A 22,214-nucleotide genomic window follows, 5' to 3' on the forward strand; every position below is an offset into this window, starting at 1 on the left:
CACTTTTATTTCTGTACTTTTGTATAGTGTTAGTAAGGGATTATGCCTTAGATTCTCTTACCTCTAGCAAGATAAAATACACTTGAATATGGATTGCTGCCTTAAGTGTATTTCTCTTTTGGACTCTTTCCAGCTTGATTTTGCAATTGCATTGCAAAACAAAACGCTTTATTGCGATTTAAATTCGTGTAACTTCAACTCTAGTGGGGATTTACAGCCTTCTTTTGAGCATTGTATAAAGATGTGTAGAAATTAGAATATAAATTCACCTGTCAGTTGCACTGTCGTTCCATTAATGCAAACTACAAACAACAAAACCAAAAGAGTTATAGTGGCCTATGCCGACTATTGGGTTACGCAGTACTCGTATGTGTTTTGTTCTCTGGTTTAAAGATTAAAGTGATGGAAACTCGTATATTTAAATGACAAACACTGGAGCGGAGGAGTATAAACGGTGGAGACAGCTTTGGGGTGTTAAAGATGGTTTCGGAGATAGCTGCGGACACTGGCTTGAGACAAATCTCCCATAAACTCTGCACAGACAAACGGATAAGCAATAAAACGATCGATCGAGTACTGCGCACTTATAAATACATTGAAACACACAAATCTTAAGTGTAGTTATGCCATTTTGGACAATAAACTAATGGCTAATTGCAAATATATATACTTATTTCATGTACTTGTATATATGCAAAGGAATACATTGTGTTTTGTATATATATTTGCTTGAATCACATCTTTGAATCTCTCCATAGCTCGTTTGATAATATTTACAATTAATTTTTTTTTTCGGATTTCAAACTTGCTTTTTATTGGACTTTTATCGAACAACCTAATTAAGTTTCCATGTACCAGCAATATTTCCACCTCGTTCATGGTTTACTTTCTTCGGCATGTGTTTACTTATTCTACAAATATTTGTAATATCCATTTCTGCATTCCTTGGACGTTCAGCAAGTCTTGATTTTGAACTTGAGTATCGTCCAGCCTGTCCTTCCACTCTGCTTTGCTTAGACTGTATATATTTTGATTTGTGGTGTACCTATTCTAATTCGTAAGGATTTCGTGCGAAACCTGCATATGGTTTTTATGTTTGTATCTACACAAAACAAACTTGGTTATCCATAAATGCATAAAGGTACTCATTTGAACGGAACAAAACTCAATGAATATTTTTCATTTGCAATAAATCTAAGTAGAGTCTGTATCAGGAGTGTATTATCTAGGGAATTTGCAAGTAGAACAGCAGATAGTAAAGAGGAACTGTCAAAGGAATCTTTCATCTTTGGAGAGTAGCGTAGCTTAGACCCTCCCAAGTACAACCCCAAGACTATGGGCACAAAAGAAGCTCCCAGTGGATACTACTTTTTGTGTGTAACTTAAGCTCTAGCCTGTTCGTGTTGTGTGTACATCAATGTAAGTAAATTCGTGTAGTTTCTGTTTAAATTCTTAGCTTACAAAATACTTTTCTGTGGCTAAAATACATTTAGATGGATATTTTATAGCTTAGACATTGAATGCCCGCCCCTCTGTGATTTTTAGATGCGATAGACACATAACAGTCAAGTAAAGTACAATAAATATGGTATATGGTAGGCTTCATAAAAATAGACATCTATTTATATAATATATTTATTATCCTTATCCAGAAAAGCTCTTATACGTAAAATGGTTTCACCAATGTCCCCAAAGTAACTAAAACTAAGCGTAAATCAGTCAGATCGGGTTCGGGTACAAAATAAAACCAATAATTCGTTTGTATAATTAAAATAAAAATTGTATTTATTTCACTAAAATAATTAAACAAAACATAATACAATATGTACAGTGATTATTGCTTGCACATGCACGAAAGGGGGCTAAAAACAGACAGACCTGACAGACCTGACAGACGGGACAGCCAGTGACAGACAGAACGAGATGCTGAGTTGTTGGCTTTATGGTTTTTGTTTTTATCTGCATCAGTTGATGGTTCGTGGGAGTATGTGCAGAGATCACTGTTGCATAATATAATCTCACATTCAGTTGAACTCCAGGCAAAACAGTTTTGATTTCTATATTGGAATACGTATTATGTAGCAGAGTGTATAATTGATTTTTGATTTTTGATTTTTTATTGCACAAATCATTGTTCCTTGTTGCTGCTTCTGTTGCCTCTTCCCTTCGCTGCGTTTCTGTAGCACTTTCAAAAATAACAAAATGTTTCATGTTTGCCTGTGCATGTGTGGGTGTTTTGTGTGTGTGTTTTGTGTGTGTGTTTGTGTTGGTGTGGTTTACGTATATTGTAGATGTAGAGTTTTATTCACTTAATGAGATCAAGTCATATAGCGCATTATCTCGCGCAGAGCATAGAGTAACTCGGCCTGATTACGGGCTTCCATTATCATCAGATTAACATGAACCTGCGGAGAGTGAAATCGTTTGAATTGGCTGATAAATTATGCCTGATTTATGCTCATGGACTTGCCTTTTCACTGTCCTGCAGCTCGACAAGCACACTATCATAATCCTTGGTGGTAATACGCTCGGGAAAGCAACAGGCGGTCTTAATAAACATTTTCAGCGGACGCACAAGTAGCTGGAACGGGATTTGCCAATGAGTTTGCATCGATAAATAATCGATAAATGTAAAATCCTACCTGATTCACCTCCCCGTAGTCGTAATCATCGTGTCGTATGCCATAGATGCACTGTATATAATTCCAAATGGCACGCCGAAACTTGGACGTGTCCACATTCTTGATGCCGCCCATCGTGCAGTACGTGAGATTGTAGGCCGAGCGAAATTTCGCATCCAAATAGGTGCCCACATCGTTGTACAGCCTGTGGGAGAGAGAGAGAGAGAGAGCAGAAAGTCAGCACTGAGTTTGCAGCAGGAACTTGTATCCGATTGCCTACCCATCCACCAGCGAGTAGCCGTGATCCTCCCACGAGTAATCCTGTATGCGAAACGTATTCACATTCTCTGCACCGCGACGCGCAAAGTCCTGGTAAATAAAGTTCGCATCGTCCACGTAGTGCGAGATGTTCGGTGGCAGTGCCACTGCTGCCTCTGGCGTCACAGCTGGAGCCAGCTCAGCTGTTTGCATTTCGACATTCTTGAATCGGCTGCTCAGCTCTGCCTCGCTGCACTCGTCCTGGTTCTGGGAGAGCACCTTCATGCGCTCCATCAGAGCCTCCACACTGATGCCATGCTGCTGTGGCAGCTGCTGTGCCGTTGCTGCAAATTCAAGCGGATTAGTTTACAACCAACTCAATGGCAGCGGCAGCTTATTGCTCACCCAAATATCCGTTGAGAGCCGCTGCCCCTGCCCCAACAGCAGCAGCAGCAGCACCCGCATTCGCAGCAGAGCCATCACCAGGTGCTGTTGTGGCTGCATTTCCATTGTTTCTTGCTGCGTTTTGGGTATTGTAATCCGGCTTTGTGCCGCCAACGCCGCTGCTCCCGTTGTTCAGCGATATCTCACCCAGAACTGTTTTCTGATGAATGGGAGTTGTTGTGGTTTGGCGCACAACCGACACCGGCACTGGTGCACCTGCTGCTGCTGCTGCTGCTTCTCCTGTTATTGCTGTTGCACCCACCAGAGCAGCAGGAGCACTCTTCAATTTCGGACTAGACAAGCCATCCAGCTTTTGTGTGAGGCCGCAGGAGAACACAAATGAAGATAAAGAATGGAAATGTGATAGCAGGACCATTGCGTGCACCACCTCCGACAGGGACCAGCTATTTTTGCCCTTTGTCAAAAGCTGAAAAGGGAAAAGGAAAACTCATTCAAAGTTCATATCGGTTGGTTTGTTTCGGTTGGTGCTTACCTCAATATGCTCCTTGCGCAACAGCCAGGGGCGATGGGCTAATATTTTATTGATATCGTATATGGCACGTAGTTTGGCGGGTATATGGTTCAGTCCGCGCAGCCAATCGCTGCTGCCGCCCTGATTGATAAACTCCTTCTCGTAGCGCTTCACCAAATACGGACACTGATGTCGAGCAGCAGCCTGCAAAAAAGAGAAAGAGAGAGAGAGCGAAACAGAGGATCAGCAAACTATTCAGAGCTGCGATTCAGGTAACATTTTTCTACGCATTACGTAACTTGTTTTGATAGCCTTGGCCTCAGTTTACCCCCTCACAAACACTCGTACGAGTAGACAGGCAGACCTAAACCAACAGAAAAATAGAAAAACAACAACAAACCAAGTGACCCACAATCAAAAGAGATCTCCCAGAGTGCGGGACCTGGCAGCGAGATCAACATCATCAACATCATCATCATGATGAACACCTAAATGTGCTAAAAATATTTAAAATCTTCTTTGTGTGTGACCCGAAATGAGACAAAATATATTCAAACACTCAAAGCGGAGGAGCGTGGGCCACCGCAAGCTGAGTTAACTGTAACGGTGACGTCTTCAACACAAGGGAGTCTCTTTAGGGGGCCAATAGCACTAGCTCTATCCCTTTCTGGCGCTCTCGTGGAGCCGCCCGCTCTCTCGGCTTCAAGAGAGAGTCAAGCGTGTGTTGTTGTTTTGTTCGCGAAATCTCTTTCGCTGTGGTAAAGACGTCACCTTCTAAGCAAACTCCCCTTGGGCTGCCGTCGTTCCACTGTTGTTTGTGCTCTATTCTTGTTGTTCATTACGATCTGCTCTTCTTGTGAGGGGGTTGGGGGGTATTCCTCTTGTCTCCTTGTGTGTGAAGCAGTAGCCTGTGCCTAATCATGGCACAGTGCCCCGAGACAGGGCATCGTAAATCTTAAATAATTTTCAGCGTGCGCGCCTCGCTATTCGCACCAGTTCCTCCACACACGTTTCCCTTGGGGACGCAACGATGCGTAGAACAAACACACACACACACACACACATATTGTGTTTGCAATGTCTCTGACATGAGTTGAACGAATGTCTTTATTATTTGCTCAGAGGAGTGAATGCCAAATGCCAAATGCCAGAGTCCTCGCCGATATGACAAATATGTGCAGATATATTCACGCAGTTGTGTTTACATATTTGTGGGATAGATACATAATTTATCGAATTTATGTGTATTATTATAGGCACACGCACAGCTAAAACTATAAATTAGGAATCTCTCTCCCTCTCCCTCCCATGTTCAGAACCGCTCACGGAGGCTGCCAGAGGAACAAGCAGTTTATGGATCCACCAAATAGTTGAGCAAAAACAAGTGCCTAATGCATTTTCGGTAATCTGTTACACTCGCGTTCCGCGTATTTATTTTGCTTTTCATTTTCCATATTGCAAGCGGCAGCGGAGTGGGAGAGCGGAATGGAATGGGAGAGTGGCATGGGAGAGCGGAATGGGACAGTGGAATGCTGGGTGCAAAGTCCATTTGGAACGCCCTCGAATTCACTTTGGTTTGCCGTGGAATGCTGCAATCGAGTGCATCCCCATAAATCCATGTTAATTACACATTTTTCTCACATTTATTACAGCAATGTGCATTATATTATGATGGCTAATTATGCAATTAAAACGAAATTGAGCTATTCAGAATTATTCATTGAACGGGTAAGAGACTTTAACCGTAATTTTCCTTTCCTCCTTTGATGCTCCACTTATGATGTTTGCTACTTGTATCTCTCACTCTCAACTTGTTCATTGTTTTGCCCCATTGCCCCCAAAAATCATCTATTGCGTTGTCCTTTGTGCGCTGCCAACTGAAAACTAAAGCTAAACATTTCGATGGCTGGGATGGGCCATGCAATATTCAACTTGTCCATCAGTGCAGTTCGTGGCCATATAAATATTTTATTACTGCTGGCAGACAGTTGCCAAGGGCCCAATCCTGTTAGCAAACTGTGCAAATAATTCGATGCTAGGTGGCCCACTGGCTGTTGATGAGGCAGCAGCTCTCAACCAGAAGTACGAGCAGTATCCGTATCCGTATCCACATCCTTTGCTCGTGCACTAATTTCCTGCTGCTGCATATCCAAAATAGAGAGAGAGAGGGGGAAGGATAGCTGCGGGCAGTGTGCTCCTGAAAGTCACGTAAGCCCATATGTATGTATGTTGTTTTGTTTCCGACACACAGCCTGGTCCGTGCGATGAATGCCACGATGGAGTGCAACCCACAAGAGCCGCTGGGCATAACAAGATATTGCCAAAACAATAGAAAAAGCTGCAGCCCAAACCCAATTATAGATGCCACAGATGGCCGTGTGCAGTGTGCAGTGTGCAATGTTTTTCGGCGTTAATTGAATCACTTTTGGCACACATGAATGATGTATTTGTAGCCAGTATTTGTATTTACTCACAATTATGGCCAGATAGTATCTGTAGTCATTGGGCAGCGGTCCGTCGCCCTTCATTATGAAGTTCTGGGTGCGCAGAAAGTGATCGTGAAAATGTGGATGATAGCCGATCACCTGCGTCACTTGATCCAAATCATCGAGATCATCCATATCAAAGTCTGTGGTGGCACACTGAAATCATCAGAGAAAATATGTGAACATTAGTTGAAAAGTTTAGACAGAAAAGTGCGCAACGCAGACAGGACTTGTGGCTGCTGTCTGCACAATTTTTGGCCTCACTAATTTGATATTCGAGACACGGCAGCTGCGTGCTCCGTCCTCCGTGCTCGGATCTGTTCCCCCTTGATGGATTCATTAATTTAAAGCCTCCAACAACAACGAACATTTGAATGGGAATTCAGTGGAATTTTAATAAACTCTCCAATGAAATCTCCTTGCTGCATCTACAATATTTTTATCTAGCTGCCATTGTCCACAGGCTGCCAATTGAAGCACTTTCAATGAAAAGGAAGCCTCCAAAGGATTACAAATCATTGCATTGGGCTGCAGCATTCATGCTGCCGTTGGCATGGCAATTGTCTTGCTCCTGCTGCTCTCCAGCTCCTACGCTTATCAAAGGCTCCAAGGTTGAGGCATTTTCTATTGCATTTCTTCACAGTTGCACGGCAAAAGTGCAAGGCTAAAGGCAGCAAGACAAAAGTCTTCCAAATCGAATTGCCAACAGTTTGCTATAATTATCGCACGAAGAGCACGCAACACGCTCCTTCCTGTTGGCCATTCTTTCATAATTTAATCAACTGGCGCTGCCGATTGCAGTTGTTGTTGGCCACAAACTGGGTCGTTGTTATTAAACGTTCAATGACTCCAGCCATCAAGAGAGTATTTCTATTTCTATTTTCATTTTCTTGATAGCGCACAATCTCTCTCGCTCTCTCTGTGACCATAAAATAGGCGACAAAGTTATGTATCATCATGTACATCATATAAGTTACTTAACCATTCGAGTTGATTAGTTGTTGCCACCAAAAGTGGTTCATTAGCTTCGATATATTTGCATAAACAAGTTTAGTGTTAACCTTAGAGACAGCCACCGCCCACGCCACCCACTCGACAGCCACTGGCCAGAGTGAATCACTTGGAAGAGCCCCAAATATACTTCAATTATGTAGCCACAAATTGTGATCTAAGGTGTGCAAATGAACAACAAATTGGTTAAAAATTAGTTTAAATTCGTTTTAAATTCAGTTTAGAGCTCGAGACTCAGAGGTGTAGCTGCGCTAATTGCACTTGAAAATGATTTAATAATATACAACTTTTGATTGCACTTGTTGACTGCACTGGCTGGCTGGTTAGTTCACGAGCAAAAGTTCTGCCATGGAAATTATGAACCCAAAACACACACACACACACACCCACGCAAACACACAGACACAAACACTGAAGGCATAGCAAGGGGCTGGGGCTGGGGCTGGTGGGGGAAGAGAAACCCGTTTGGAAAATCAAACTAGTTTCGTCTCTGGCATACACACACGACCCAGTGCCAGCGCCAGACCCGTTCGCACAGGGGCAGGGGCAAAACCAGGGACAGGGGCTCAAGCCAAGTTTAATAATGGGCAATGGGCACAGCTTTGTAGCTAACGGACATAGATACATGCAGTGTATGTACATGTAAATAAATATGTATTTATGCACATCAGCTTCGAACATTAACACGCAACTCTGTGCGCATACGTGATATTTGTGCATTAATCCTTTGCTTTTACCCCACAAAACCACGCACATAAAATCTAATTAATGCCATTACGACCCATCAGCATCTTTAGAATTGAAACAACAATTGCATAAGGTATAAATAATGCTGAGATAATGCGGCATAATTAATGCACCAATTAATTGGCTAACTTGAGCCAGAAGTGCCTGAAACTGCCACAAATCGATTCGTGGAAATCAAATGCAGATAGTGGCAAGCCTGCAGCTGATTTGTTGGATACAAAAACGAGATAATTTGCCAGCTTAGAGCGCCCAAACTTCATGCAAGTTCGTGGAACACGTTACGGAGCAATCTCTTTCCCTGCCGGAAAGCTTTTACGCTTTTTAATTGCTGGCTATTAATTGTCTTAGAGCCTATTTTGATTTCCTCTGTTTTGCGTGGGCAAGGGGCAAACAAAGCGAGACAAAGGCGTGGTTCAGCGCAGCAAAAACCAAGACAAATTAATAAATTAACATAATTAACAACAAAGTAGAGGAGAACAGAGACAAAGCGGTGGCAGAGCAGAGGTAAAGCAGTGGAAAAGCAGTGCAGTAGCAAAGCAAAGCAGAGTCAGAGCAGAGCAGATCAGAGACAGATCAAAGCAGAGGCAGAGCAGCGACAGAGACAGAGGCAGCGGTAGTGGCGCGCCGAGCCGAGCATGGCGAAAAATAACAACAATATATTTGTGCGGTGTAATTTAGCTCTGAAATATGTATCATTGTTTTCCAGCCAAACCATCCATCCATCCACACTAGCAGTCACACACACACACACACACACACTCGAACACACATACTTACGTTGTATTCAAACAGAGTGTCAACACACACGGCCCACAAACAGATTAAAACAAAAGCTGGTAAACAGGCAAATAAATTAGCATAAATGGTAGAATGCCATGGATAGAAAAAAAGAAGACAACAAAAGAGAGAGAGAGAATGTGAGTGGAACAGAGACAGCGACAGGGATAGATAGCCAAACAGAGAGATAGACTTATAATAAATATGGTGGGGAGGGGCGATGATGAAGATAGCGATGCTAGGAGGGAGGTGTGGTGCGAAAGGGGAGGGGGGGGCAACGCCACAAACCCCAATAAGTAGGTAAACAAGTAAAGTGGAAAAAACGTCAGGTGTTGTAGAAGTGCACACGGAAAAACAATAACAACGACGACGGCGACGGCGACGGCGACGCGAACAAAACAAAACAACACATACACACGCACGCACACACAAGAAAGTAAATGCGAAAAAATAGGTACAGTGCAGAACGAAGCGGGGAATACACTAACACTAATTTGCACGAATTATGTGAATAAAAGCAAAACCAGAGCAGCTCGGAAGCAGGAAAGGTACAAATAATAATTATAAGACAAAAACAGGCTCCATTTAAGTCCAATCAATGGAGAGATTGAGCCCCATACGCAAGCAGTCTGCTTTTATTCTGCTCTTCTGTAAATAGGCGCAAAGTATGGTCACACTGACTACAGCCACACTGGCGCAGCCACACTAATAATAATTGCGCAAACGTGTGCCCTGCCTGAGTCTGCGATAGTTCCAGTGCCTGCCTGAGCCCTGAGCCCTGTTCCTGTGTCTGTGTCTGTGTCTGTGTCTCTCTACGAGTATGTGTAGATAATAATAAAGACATGTCTAGACGTGATAAACTATTTTCCCCATAGGCAAGAGCACACAAAACTATTTACATATGCAATGCACTGAGCAGAATATACAATTACAATTACAGCAACAAAAAATGATTACTGATTGTTTGGCTGTTCAATAATTATGATTTAAATTCTCTTTTAATAAAATACACAAATAAATAGAACAAACAACTGTATGCAAATATTTTGTCTTGTTTTCACATTTATTGATTGACATTTTATGGCCAAAAGCAGAACCAGAACCAGAACCAGACGCAGACGCAGACCAACTCCCAGAGCTCCCGCCGTGCCCAACAGTCCATTATTATTTGCTTGCAGGACAGGCCATTGTGGAGGGAAATTGCATCCTCTTCGGGGTAAAAATATATCAAATTCCGCTTGGATTTTTCTTGCCAGCTTTTACCTTAAAGTTTCTCAATTTCCACGCGCTGGGGAATGCTGCAGGAAAATGCCAATATTTGAGCTTTATTCCAGCCGCTGTCTACAACACTTTTAAGCGGCATTTAATAAATGCAAGCTGCTGCCTCCACGGACAACAATACATTGGCCAGCCTCAATATTAGCTGTGCTGTCTGGGGCTCTATCCAAACTTCAAGTTGTCTGCCTGCCACTCAGTGCGACACTTTGTCTGCTGATACCAAAGCATCTGCTGTAGGATATTGTTTGTCTGTGCAATATCAAGTGTCGGCAAGTCGCTTTGTAGCACTTACAGCGTACTGTCTGTCTCTCCACTGATAACCGCACACTGATAGGCCTGTCTCTGCCTCTCTCTCTCTCTCTCTCTGTGTCTTTTTGCGGACAATGCAAATGGCTGGAAAACTGGCAAACGATCTGACAAATTCTATGTATAGCCCGGTCAACGAACTATCAACAGAACTACACACAAATGTGCATAGATATTTATATATATTTTCTGCTGCTTTCCACTTGTTTCGTTTAATTTATGAACTAAATCCTGCGCAGGAAAAACACGTCCCAAATGTGTGCTAAATTAAGTTACTCATTTGGCATGAATAACAAGAGACAGGCGTAAGACATTGTATTCATTTGATTCGTAACACAAATGCTATGCACAAAAATCTCTTCCACTTCCGGCTTTCGGCTAAGAATTTCTTCTGCTAAATTTCATTGCATTCGGCTCAATCACTCATTCAATCAGTGCCACAATTATGCATTCCAAGCGTAATTCAGTCAGTCAATCACTCAACAGTTGCTACACTGCTTCAATCAGTGCCACATTGCTACAGTTTTGCTGTAGCTCCTTCAGTCAGTCATTCACTCATTGCCGAAAGCCTTTTTGGACACTTGCCAGATGGCGGCGGGTCGGGTCACATCACATCTGTTTATTTTGATACTGCTCCCATGCCACAATGACTGACTGTCGGACTGTCGGACTGTCGGCCTGACGCTGTCCCAAGTAGTCAAACAACAACCCCACCCCCTGCCACGCCCCGCTGGTAATGTATTTTTATACAATTTATATTTATTGCGTAAATAAAATTCTTTTCTCTCTTTTTCTTGGCCAGCTGCCTGGGCTGATCCCTCGGGCTCTGGCTGGCAAGTGCAATTATTTATTGTTTTTATGATTTTATTTTCTTGGAGTGCATTTCCCCTGTGCAAACAGATGAAAGACGCTGATCCCAGGCAGAACTTTTGGCCCAAAACTTACATAGATTACACACGAATATGTATGTACATGCATGTGCATTTATGTACACATATTTACATATTTCTTATGTACTAGAGATAGTCTCTTGGCTGCTCTCAATTTCAATTAAATCCAAGTCGCAATTTGCTCAAAACATTTGCTTACATTTCGCTTCTGATTAGATGACCCAGAAAGATATTTTTTGCAGCATTTTGTTTTGTTTTATTTTATATTTTATTATGAGCGCGAAACAAAGCAAAATATTTTGTTATTGTTGCTGTTTAAGTTCTCTTTTTGTTGTTGTGTGTTATCTTTGTGGAAACTATTCCATGACAGACAGACAGACGGCCGGAGGGTCTTGGCCTGGGTGTTGCTTATCGGGGGGCGAGAGCTTTAGCACCCGGCAACCTGCTGGCTTTTGGTTTTAATGTTTTTTGTTGCTATGCTGCTAATTAAGTAAAGCAGTGCCACAAGCCAACATGTGTCTTTATGTACGAATGTACAACTCTTTTCGCTCCGCAGCAGCAAGCCAAAACATTCCATGACCCAAAAGTTGAGTCTCCCTCTGGTTGCTGCTGCGTGCCACGTGGTTTTTCCTTCTTAGTTTTCACCTTTTTTTATGGTTTACATAAATGAACATGGGCTCCCACGCATCCGCCTTCATTTATTTGTTATTTCATACATTTTTATGTGCATTAAAAAGTCACTAATTGTGTCTGTAGCCCTGCAGCAACAGAAGTCAGGCATGATACGAGTAGCTCCTGCCCTTAAGCTGCTTTTGAAAATGATTTCCATTCGAGAACTAGTAGAAAATTATACACTGAATGCGCCAACCAAGCTGCTGCTGCTGCTGCTGCTGCTGCTCCTGTTGCAACTGTCTCTGGGCATAATTATTTTATTATATTTCAGGCGGCATTGTGGCATTGCCCTTTCTGTCTGCCCTTTGTGTGCCTGCATTTTGCCTGTTGTCCTGGCAACAGCAGGAAGCAATCCTTGCAATTGTGCAGCTGCAGGCAAATCTGTGCAGCCACCAAAAGATATTGAATTTCCTTCAAACATTGTTTCCATATCAGCATTGAAGCTGCTCCCATCAGGCAAAAAGTGCCGTAAACTATGCTTAAGGTGTTAAATCCCTGTGCTCTTCCCTTCGATGAAGGCAACAAATACGCAAACAATTATTACATTTAGGCTCTTATTTTATGTATATTTGCAGCTGCTTTGCTGTGTACTTACATCTCGTGCGATTTGTCCCATATCCGCGTAAAAATCCACAGCGTAGTCCATCAGGTTGCAACTTGAAGCTGCTGGCAGGCCTGTAACCAGTTTGCAGGCAAAAGCGATAGCAACTCTCTCGATTCGTACGTCTGTGGGCTGTTTGTTGTCTTTTGTTTATTGCCTTTATCGGCTGCGGGGCCAGAGTCAGAGCCAAAGTCAGCGACAGAGTCGACAGAGCCGCAGAAAGTGGAGCAGCAAGTCGGAGCTCGGAGGAGGCTCGTCCGTCGAATCGAGTCAAACCAGCTTTGAGCTTAGAGTTTTTTGTTGCTTGCTTTGCTTGCTGGCTGCACTTTAGATTCAGTTTCAGTTTTCAGGGTCTCGCTATCTCTCTCTCTCTCTCTCTCTTTAGTTTGATTTTGAAGCCACACTGCAACTGCAACTGGCAAAGTCTTGCGACACACACGAATCAATGTGCTGGCCGCTGGCTGCTGGCTTTCGTCTCTGGTCAAGTGAGTGCCTCGGTGCTCGGATTATGATTCAGACACTTGTACGTGTAGCTTTGTATACGCAAAATGCTTTGATTCTCCCGTTTCCTGAGACGATTGTTCACACTCAAGCGCTTGCTGTTTTCTATATTGTTTTTATTGGTTTTCATTTGTTGACTTTTGTGGAGGAAGCTGTTTCCCGCGAGTTCCCTCTGTGTGAGCACTGGGGCGAGCCTTTTACTCAGCAACTAAAATGGAGAGGGAGAAACGACTTGTATTAGCATTAATCAAAGCAACTAGCAATGTGCCACGGAATCATTATTAAATATCGTTATTCCCACAGCAACAAGTTGGCAAGTAGTTTTTGGCCAACTTTTGCCGCCAAGCTGGCAATTAGCATTCAAATGCCAGTCAAAATATTCACAAACAAACATTCCAAAACAAGGCCCGACCCCACCCTGCCTGGGGGCGAGGTAACAAACAGTCGCAAAAAATATATGAACCAGAAATGAACGCCGTGTGTAAATATTCAGACATATTTTTGGCATGCAGACGCCAAGTGGAAAGCAAACAAGCGGTGAACAGGCTGAGGCAGACACAAGAGCGTTTTGCGTGGCTGCAACTGCGGCTGGGGTGTGGCAGCTGATAGAGTTTCCCGCTGTCTGGATTGGATGTTCCTGCTGCGGTTTGCCACTGCCATCCACATTGTCATCAAACGGGGCAGCGCATTTCTTTGCGCACTCAAATGACACAACACAGTTTTCCCTCTTGAAATTATAATCAAAAAGCAAAGCAAAGCATTGCCATTGCCAGGCCGAATATTGCGTGAATGTTTGTGAATAATACGTGAATAATGTGAGTGCTTCAGCGATTGTTGTGGAGGAGCAGAAGGAGAATCTATTTATGCGGCAGACAAACACTTCGTGATCGGATTACCAATTAAATGGGAAACTTTCATGACCTCCAGGCGGCTGCTACACTGCTTTTTCCACTATTATTTTAGCTATTGTTTAAGCTATATTTGACTCCGCTTTGGCTTTGGCAAGTGGCTCAAATAAATATGAATTGTTCATTATTTAGGCAGAATTAAACATGCCACAAAGTCACATTTGGTGCTCCATCTGCTGCTCTGCCTGCTGCCATAATTCCCTGTCGATTGTTATCCTTTGCGTATGATTATTAACATCACGTATACGCACCCAAACACTGGAATTCAATTCAATTTCTCGCACTGCTCTTTGGCTTTTGCCTTTTGTTTTGCAACTTCCACGGCAGCGCCCCAGTGTCCCACTGTCCCCCTGTCCCCCTGTCCGTGCAGCATGGACAAAGGTTGTTTGGGGCAACCGAAAAAATGCGCACACAAAAGCCGCGGACAGAATTGTGAAATGATTTCAAAGAAAACTGCAACTAGACACCCAACCAAACATGCAGTAGGAACAGACGTCATGGCGCGCGGACCTTTCATTGGAGGACGTGGCAGAAGGACATGCACGAGGCAACCATTCTGTGCTGCCACATCGAGCCAGCCCTGCCCCTACGCTCACATGTGTGAGTATTTATTTCCGACTGAAACTACAAACAAATTAAAGTACAGCCAGCCATGTGCAGTCCCGACTGCTGTTCGGGGAGGTCGCCCATTGCCCGGCGACTGCAGGCGCGCAGGCAGCAGCGATTGGCTGAGGAGGAGGCCAAGCGGAGACCCAAGGCAGTGATTTGCACGCCAGAGGCTCAGCTGTATGCGTACTCAGAGATTGAGCGAATGGCGCAGCACATCAGGAGCGTGTGCCACATGCGACCCACGATTGGGCTGATCTGCGGCCAGTTTCTGCGGCAGCTCATCGACCTAATTGAGCAGCCGCTGCTCATACCCTTCGAGGACATACCGCACTTCCCAGTCTCATCTCTCGAGGGGCACTGCAATCAAATGATCGTGGGCACCGTGATGGGCGCCACTGTGTTGGCCATGCAGGATCGCTTTCACACGTACGAGGGCCACCAGCTGGCCAGCAGCGTGCTGCCGGTGCGCGTGATGAAAATGTGCGGCGTGCAGCACATTCTCCTGACATGTGCCGCGGCGGCAGTCAATCCGCAGTATGCCGTCGGCGACATTGTGCTCATCAAGGATCACATCAACATGTTGGGCATGCTGGACAGGACACCGCTGACGGGTGCACACGATCCGCGCTTTGGCGTACGCAAGTTGGCCATGACCCACGCCTACGACAGGCGACTGCTGGACAAGAGCCTGGAGATTGGCCGCTCCTTGGGCCTCGAGGACATCCTGCAGACGGGCGTCTTTGCCTGCCTGTGCGGCCCCCCCTTCAAGACCAATGCCGAGGGGCAGCTGCTGCTGCGCTTGGGCGTCGATGCTGTGGGCATGTCCCTCGTGCACGAGGTGATTGTGGCCCATCACTGCGGCCTGAAGATCTTCGCCCTGGGCATCATCACGCTGCCCGCCAACGAGGAGGAGACGCAGACGGAGGCGCTGGCCGGGTCCATGCAAAGCGTGCAGGTCTGCAGCGATCTCATCGCCCGCCTCATCTACTCTATACAGAACGAAGATCTCTGAGATTCTTTTCCATTTGCGCCAGAAATAGATTCCTTTTGGGTTTTGTTTTTGCTTGCAACAACGCAACAAACTGTTGCCAAGAAAAAGCTCTCAACGCGGAAGCAGCGACAGGTGCAGCTGTTGCCTCAAAAAGGGGTTCTCAAGGGGTGCTGCAGGGGCTGGTGGGTGTGTGTAGAGTGTGCAGAGTGTGCCCGGTGTCAAGCTGTCCCCAATGGCCCAAATGGCCAGCGATAAAACTGTCAAACAGCAGCAGCAGCACTCGGCTTTTAGCTACAATTTTATGTACGAGAAGAGCTGCGTACTAAAGATAGTCCAGTAGTAATCCAACGACAAATCTGATGTGATTTCCAAGGCTACAACCACCTGAAGGAGTTCTGGCTGAAAGCACGGACAAAAAGAGCTACCCTCCAGCTGGCGTACCACCTCCCTGTAAAGTTCCACCCTATAGTTTGGCCCATTTTTGCAACGTTTTTTATTGTGTTAAGAGTACGATTACGAGTGCCTCATTCTGGCTCATTCTGCCTCCTTTGTGTGTCACATTGTTACTAATTTGATCACTGTATCCCCCTCTGTTTAAGGCGCAGGAGGGAGCCAGAGACGATGCCGAATCATTAGCCAACACACACTCGACGCTGATTGTTTAAATATACAATGCAAAAACAGACTTATATATCTACCTATGTATAGGAAGAGTGTCAGGGGGAAATGCGCATTTTATTTTATTTTATTTTATTTTATTTATGGCAATTTGTTTTTCTCGCTTTCCTCGTGTGATTTATTTGGCATTTCACATTTCAGATGCGTCAAGTTCAATGAACCACACGAGAAAATATGATTATTGAAATTATCCGCGAGTAATTACACGAGATGAGAGAGTATCTATCCGCAGATTGCTGATTGTGTGCATCTGCCCGCCGGCAGCACTCTTTTTGTTTTGCTTTTTTTTTTGGTTGCAGTTCAGTGCACTGTGGCATTGCATTTAATTTTATTTTTATCAAAAGCATTCGAGGCATTTGTGCGTGAATAACAGAGTGGCAGCGATTGAAATGCAACTGCCACAGCAGCTGATTGCCAGATACAGATAGCTATCACGTAGATACAGATGAAAGCAGCCATAAGTCTGTGCTTTTTGGCATTTGGCTCTTTAAAATGCTTCCACTAACTATATATTCCAACTAAAATATTGAATACTTCTTGGGCCTGAGGCAATTATCCAATCAACTTGACACATTTCTAGCTATACTTTCTGTTGCTGCTGTTGAATATTTACGTATTATTTTTCGTGCTGTAACTTGAGAGCTTTGTAGTGCAAATGGGTGGGAAGACTGCCCTGAAAGAGTGAAGCTCAAAGGGGAAAACCTCTGTTGCTTTTGATCACAAAACAAATGCTTAAGGCAGCAATATTTAATCTATAAAAAGTTGTCCATTGGCGTTGTTTTATGACGCTTCTCTGATAAGCACAACAACGAAATGAAATGCAAATGAAAAATCAAATCTAAAATGATTCAGCGTTGAAAAACAGTGCAGCATTTGGTGGCTTACAATTTGTTCTATAACATTACATCATTTTGGGATCATAAACTAAGTTTATTAGATTAGATTTGGGTTTCGTTTCCACAATTATTTTTGACCACACAAAACACTTTTCACTGGCATTTTCATCTGCTAATTAAATCACATTCAGGGTTGCTCTCCATGAACTTCAAACAATAACAATCCGGGCAAGCAGTCCCAGTGTCAAAGCCATAAAGCAGTGCAGTGCAGTTGAGTGAATGTTCTATAATTAAAAGCAAACTTTCAAAAGTTTTCTTGTAGCAAAACGAAGGACCCCAAAATAATCTTCTTACCCTCTTGTCCACCTTACCCACTACTCATTTAGTTATGAGAACTTTCCGATCAAATGAATCCAGAGCAAAATCAGAGCAAAACGAATATGAGACGCCCTCTCTCTGTCTCTCGCTGTAATGGAAGTTTATTGGATTATGTTTGCTGGAGCATTGAGAAGCATTTCTCCGCTCCTTTGGCAGTTTTAGTTTTTCAAGATGAAACTTGTGTGAATCCCACTCCACAATCAATAGATATTGTAGATACCCACTCGATACATTGTAGTGGAAAATTGCTACAAAATAACTACATTTTGCAGGCTGTCTGCCTCGCTAGCTACACTGTTGCACTTGCAGTTGCAGCTGCAGTTCAGTCACCTCGTTTTTGCGGCCATAGAAGTGACGACTGTAATTGTAGGTACATCAAATAATAGTTGTAGCTGCCGCTGCTGCTGCTGTTGTTTTGTAGCTGGCAATTGTTGCTATTTGCTTAACTAATACATTGCACAAGCGCCGACAAGCGGGCCTGTTTTGATATACGACTCTGGTCGGTCGGACAGGTCGCATACTCAATGACAATTACATTTCGTTGGTGGAATTGAATGGAATGTGAGCAGGAATGGATGTGTTTTCTTTAAGAGCTCAAATTCCACACCCAACTGACCCTTCCAACTGACAACTGGAGGGAGATGCCACACGAAAAGCTGCTTAAAATTGATTGCAACATTCAATTTCAATCACTCGAACTTCAAGCATAGGTTCTAGTGCCTGCCCGAAAACACACACGCACACAGACATAACCGACATAACTGTTACAATGCGCCTGGCAACAGCAGCAAATGGAATGAAACCACAGCGGCAAGCAAGCAGTTCAGTCCGTTCTCTGTTCGTTTGCCCGTTCTCAAGCAACAGTTGTTCGCTTCGTGGAGAGTGCAGTGCAGTGAGTGTGTGTGTGTGTGTGTGTGTGTGTGTGTATTAGTGTGCAAATCAATGAGTGATTGAGTGAGCGCTGAGTGAGTGCGAGTCGGCATAGCAACCGCAACCCAAACAGCAAGCAGTTCATCAGTTGCCCAAACCCTTCAAATTTATTTTTATTTTCGTGCTTTATCTCACACAAAAAATGTTCAACCATCGGATTAAAATGCAATTTTAATTCTGAACAATTTAATTACAATCACTTCTAGTGTTTGCTTTTACACTCTGCATATTTCATTTCCAATTATAACAAATGTAATAGAGTTCTCCCCCGGCTTAAATCAACAAAATGATAGCGAAATTATGTAATTATTGCCGCCATTTACAGACTTTGTGCTGACAGATGCACTACAGCCAAAAGCAAACTTGAAATTCTCGCGTATTCTGCCATAAAGAAGCAAAAAGAATTGAGTTGAAGTTAAGTGTGTGTTTGTGTGTGTTTTGTATAATGAAAATGTTGAGAGCACAAAGAAGAATGAAACAATGGAAAGATGGAAAGATGGTGTGCATACACAAACAACAAACGTTAAGAAATGTTTCGACAAAATTCTCATACATATGCACACACAAACATGTGTATAACAAGGTGCCAAAGCATAAGAGAGTGGGGAGAAGGGGCGGGCGAGCGTGAGCAAAAGAGAACGCACAAAACGTGCCTAATTTAGATTTTCTTGCGGTAGGTCAGGTCATGTGCCAATTTCCTCAGCTCAGAATTGTGTGTTTTGTATGCTGCCGCCTGTGGCTGTGATGAAAGGAAACGACAGCCTTTTCTTTCTGGCCAAAAACTAATTATGCTTGACTTCAATCACTCAAACCGCAAATCAAGTGACCTTTTGACTTCCAACTGGGCACAGACTCTTCTCCTACTGCTCTGTTTGTGTATTTTTGGATTTATGATTTCTGCTGCGGGTTCTGTACAAGGTAAGCAGTTTAGTGGTTTCATTTGAAACTGGCAGATTCCCAATCCGTTCGCATTTCCATTTCCTAAGGCACCGAAAAGACCAAAGCTGCCTGGGATTCTGGACTTGTGCATGTGAACTGCTTGCCCAGAAAGCCTACATATGTGTGTGTGTGAGCCTTTGTAAATGCTGCCTCTGGCGAGCGCCAGCAATACGGCACCCCGATTGCAGTTTGTTGTTCGCAGAAAAGAGAGAAAATCTTAAACTAGTTTTCAAGAGAGACGCATGTAATTTGAAATTTCATTTTCATCATCATTGGAAACTTACCCATAGAGAGCGACGGTAAAACGGATATTTTGCTTCATTTGATTGATTCGCTGATTAGCGCTGCGCTGCTCTGTGGCGCTCTCAATGCAGGTTAATTGGCAAAAGTGCAGGGGAATCGAATGACGACCTCCGTTACTTTGCTGCTTCTTGACTTTGCTTTATCGAGTCGCGCGGCTCGTTCTCTGTTGCTTTGTCTCTATGTGCGCTTGCCTGCTTTGGCTTCTCTGATAAAGCGACACACATACACACACACACGCGCGTTGATTTATTTACGAGTTAAATGTGTGTTTCGATGATAACAACACAGACACACACTCAAATACAGTTGGTTGTGGGCGCGATGGGTGGAGAACAGAAGAGAGTAACTAATTGCAGTATGTCTTTCACAGCCGCAGAACAGAATACGAACGAGGGAAGAAACACTGTGGAATAAATTATAAAAATGCGTTAATCAGAAATCTATAGATATCTCTTTATACAAATAGTTTTATTTTGGAAATCTCGAAAACAGTTTCGAAATGGAAACAACAAGAACTAGAAAAACGGGGCAAAGTTGCGCGGGTGTGAAATGATATGCGCTCGGCCCATACATTTAGGAATAGTTTTTGGATTTGACCATATTAATTATGTAAGATTCGATTGCATTTGGCGCGAAACAAATAGAAATCAAGAGAGAAGGCAGGCAGGCAGGCACCGCACCGATAACAATAATAGTTTAAATTTAAATTTAAATTCGAAAAAGAGCTCGTGTAGCAAGGGGAACGACAGGGGCAGGGGCAGTGGCAGGGGCAGAGGCGCAGGGCGGAGCATCACTTAATTTGTTTATGCGGCTCGTCGTCTGTGGGGCCCACAGTCTGTCTTATTTATGCTTTCCTCTTGTTATTGTTGTTTCTCTGTTTCTGCTCTTTTATATTCTCTTTTTTTGTGTTTCGGTTTGGCTTGTTGTTGATTTCTTTAGTAATTTTCCATGCAATAACAATGATTCTCTGTTTTTTTCGGCTTATTATCTTGAGCGCGCGCTCTTTTTCTTGTTTCTTTCAAAATTTGACTAATTCTGAACAGAAGAACAACAACACATCACCAATTTCCGCACCGAGAGCACACTCACACACTTAAACGTAGCGTAAGGATATTTGGGGCAATTACCAGATTAACTAAACGAACAAATCAAACAAACTAAAAAAAGGAAAAACCGTTGTCCTGTTTCGGAACACTCTCTTGTAAGCTAAGCTTAGTCTAGACTTGAGTCTTCCAGAAAAGGTGTGAAGAGTGGGTGCGGGCTGCTGCTGCTGTTGTTGCGTGCGAGCCTCGCTGTGTGTGCGGTTACTCGCGAGCGATGACAAAACCGTTACGCGGCAAGTCGAAAACAGAAATGAAAACAGAGTCGTTTTCACTCGGACAAAAGCTGTCTCGTAGTGCCAGGGTACGACTAAACAAAGGTAGGGCCATCCGGTCCGTTCTCTTGGTGCCTAAGCGTTACACATGAGCTCTGAATTTATTCAGCCACCCCGAATAGTTATAGCTTGCGCATACGAAGCACGAAGAGCATGCAAACACACATACACTCTTGCATGCAATAATCTTCTTACGAATAGACGAAGGGAGGGAAGGGAAGTGAGAGTGGAGCAGCAACAGGCGACAGTCAGAGCTGTTAATGTCGGAGCAACGAATGTCAGAAGAGTGGGAGAGCCAATGAGCATGGTGTGCATTTACAGGGTGACGAATATTCCGAGGCGCTCAAGCGGAACTCAAGCTCAGTTGATGTTGAAAGAGTTTTTGCTGTAGCATGGAAGGTTGTCCGTCACCTCACATGAAAACACCTTGGGCTCAACTAGCTGCTACCTGCATTTGTACCCTACACTAAACGAAGAACCTGGGAGTGCGCTAGACTGTTTACGCTTAGCAAACATATAATGGCAGCTTTTTGTCTGCGCTCATATGCTAGAAGCCTATTCGGCAGACAACCTAGCCCAAGTTTACAGTTGTTTTTTTCTGTTGTACACATATGCATGTGTATGTATGCATGTATGGACACATGTGTGAAGTGCACATGTAAAAAGCACAAACAATGTATTGAGCGGGGTGTGTGGGGCAACAATAACAGCAGCTGCAGCGGCAGCGGCAGCAACAACAATAAATATAAAATTGACAACGGCGCGACAACGACAACGCTTTATATGATTGAACTCTTAAATGGCCAAAGAGAACCCCTTGACACCCACCCAGCCGTCATCTGGTCCAACGAACACAAACAAAGGGGCCTATGCGAAAGTGTTGTGTGCCGTCTTCTCAATTATCAACAGTTTGTTTGCCCCATCCCAGCGCTAGGAAAGGGGGCCAGCCATCATATGAAAATAGGCGTCACCGACAAAGCAACTGATGCATGAGGTGCGGCGCTCAAAGAAAAGTCCAGTCAAAGCAAACCAAACCAAATAACGGCACAACGGGCAACGGCGATAGATCGCGAGTGTGTGGAAATGGGATGGATAAGGCAAGGCGTTGAGCCTGTGTTCCAAATCCCTCCGTTCCCTCTAGACACTTTTCGTGAAAGAAAGAATTAAATGGCAAAGGAATGAATAAGCATAAAAACCATTTAA

The 22,214-nt window shown here is 43.8% G+C and overlaps 3 protein-coding genes across 4 annotated transcripts; 1 reads left to right on the forward strand and 2 right to left on the reverse strand.

Moving 5' to 3' along the window:
- Nucleotides 1–2,045: 2,045 nt before the first annotated feature.
- On the reverse strand, nucleotides 2,046–13,012 carry LOC117592043 (sestrin homolog). Of its 2 annotated transcripts, none has more exons than XM_034285531.1 (8): nucleotides 12,558–13,012; nucleotides 6,270–6,437; nucleotides 3,817–3,999; nucleotides 3,285–3,750; nucleotides 2,902–3,223; nucleotides 2,643–2,826; nucleotides 2,471–2,581; nucleotides 2,046–2,405 (listed from the first exon to the last, which is right to left on the reverse strand). In XM_034285531.1, exons 1-8 carry the CDS (start codon nucleotides 12,606–12,608, stop codon nucleotides 2,319–2,321), a joined length of 1,572 nt encoding a protein of 523 aa, XP_034141422.1. In that variant the 5' UTR covers nucleotides 12,609–13,012; the 3' UTR covers nucleotides 2,046–2,318. The 2 variants fall into 2 exon arrangements, with proteins under 2 accessions (XP_034141422.1, XP_034141430.1); XM_034285539.1 differs by having other exon boundaries at nucleotides 6,270–6,434; nucleotides 12,544–13,011.
- On the reverse strand, nucleotides 12,849–20,999 carry LOC117592124. The gene is made up of 3 exons (XM_034285672.1): nucleotides 20,764–20,999; nucleotides 19,618–20,039; nucleotides 12,849–13,272 (listed from the first exon to the last, which is right to left on the reverse strand). Exon 3 carries the CDS (start codon nucleotides 13,192–13,194, stop codon nucleotides 13,045–13,047), a length of 150 nt encoding a protein of 49 aa, XP_034141563.1. The 5' UTR covers nucleotides 13,195–13,272; nucleotides 19,618–20,039; nucleotides 20,764–20,999; the 3' UTR covers nucleotides 12,849–13,044.
- LOC117592092 (purine nucleoside phosphorylase 1) lies at nucleotides 14,587–15,651 on the forward strand. Its single transcript, XM_034285611.1, has one exon. It carries the CDS (start codon nucleotides 14,625–14,627, stop codon nucleotides 15,591–15,593), a length of 969 nt encoding a protein of 322 aa, XP_034141502.1. The 5' UTR covers nucleotides 14,587–14,624; the 3' UTR covers nucleotides 15,594–15,651.
- Nucleotides 21,000–22,214: the final 1,215 nt, after the last annotated feature.

Source organism: Drosophila guanche, unplaced genomic scaffold (genome assembly GCF_900245975.1).
Source record: "Drosophila guanche unplaced genomic scaffold, DGUA_6, whole genome shotgun sequence".
Taxonomy (NCBI): domain Eukaryota; kingdom Metazoa; phylum Arthropoda; class Insecta; order Diptera; family Drosophilidae; genus Drosophila; species Drosophila guanche.

Excerpts from the sequence above, each read along its gene's own strand:
- LOC117592043 (XM_034285531.1), bottom strand. The coding sequence starts at position 12,608 with ATGGACTACGCTGTGGATTTTTACGCGGATATGGGACAAATCGCACGA. Across the intron at positions 3,751-3,816 it reads TGCGCAAGGAGCATATTGAG|CTTTTGACAAAGGGCAAAAA; the intron begins GTAAGCACCAAC and ends TTCCCTTTTCAG. Across the intron at positions 2,406-2,470 it reads AGCTGCAGGACAGTGAAAAG|GTTCATGTTAATCTGATGAT; the intron begins GCAAGTCCATGA and ends CACTCTCCGCAG.
- LOC117592124 (XM_034285672.1), bottom strand. The coding sequence starts at position 13,194 with ATGAAAACCAATAAAAACAATATAGAAAACAGCAAGCGCTTGAGTGTG.
- LOC117592092 (XM_034285611.1), top strand. The coding sequence starts at position 14,625 with ATGTGCAGTCCCGACTGCTGTTCGGGGAGGTCGCCCATTGCCCGGCGA.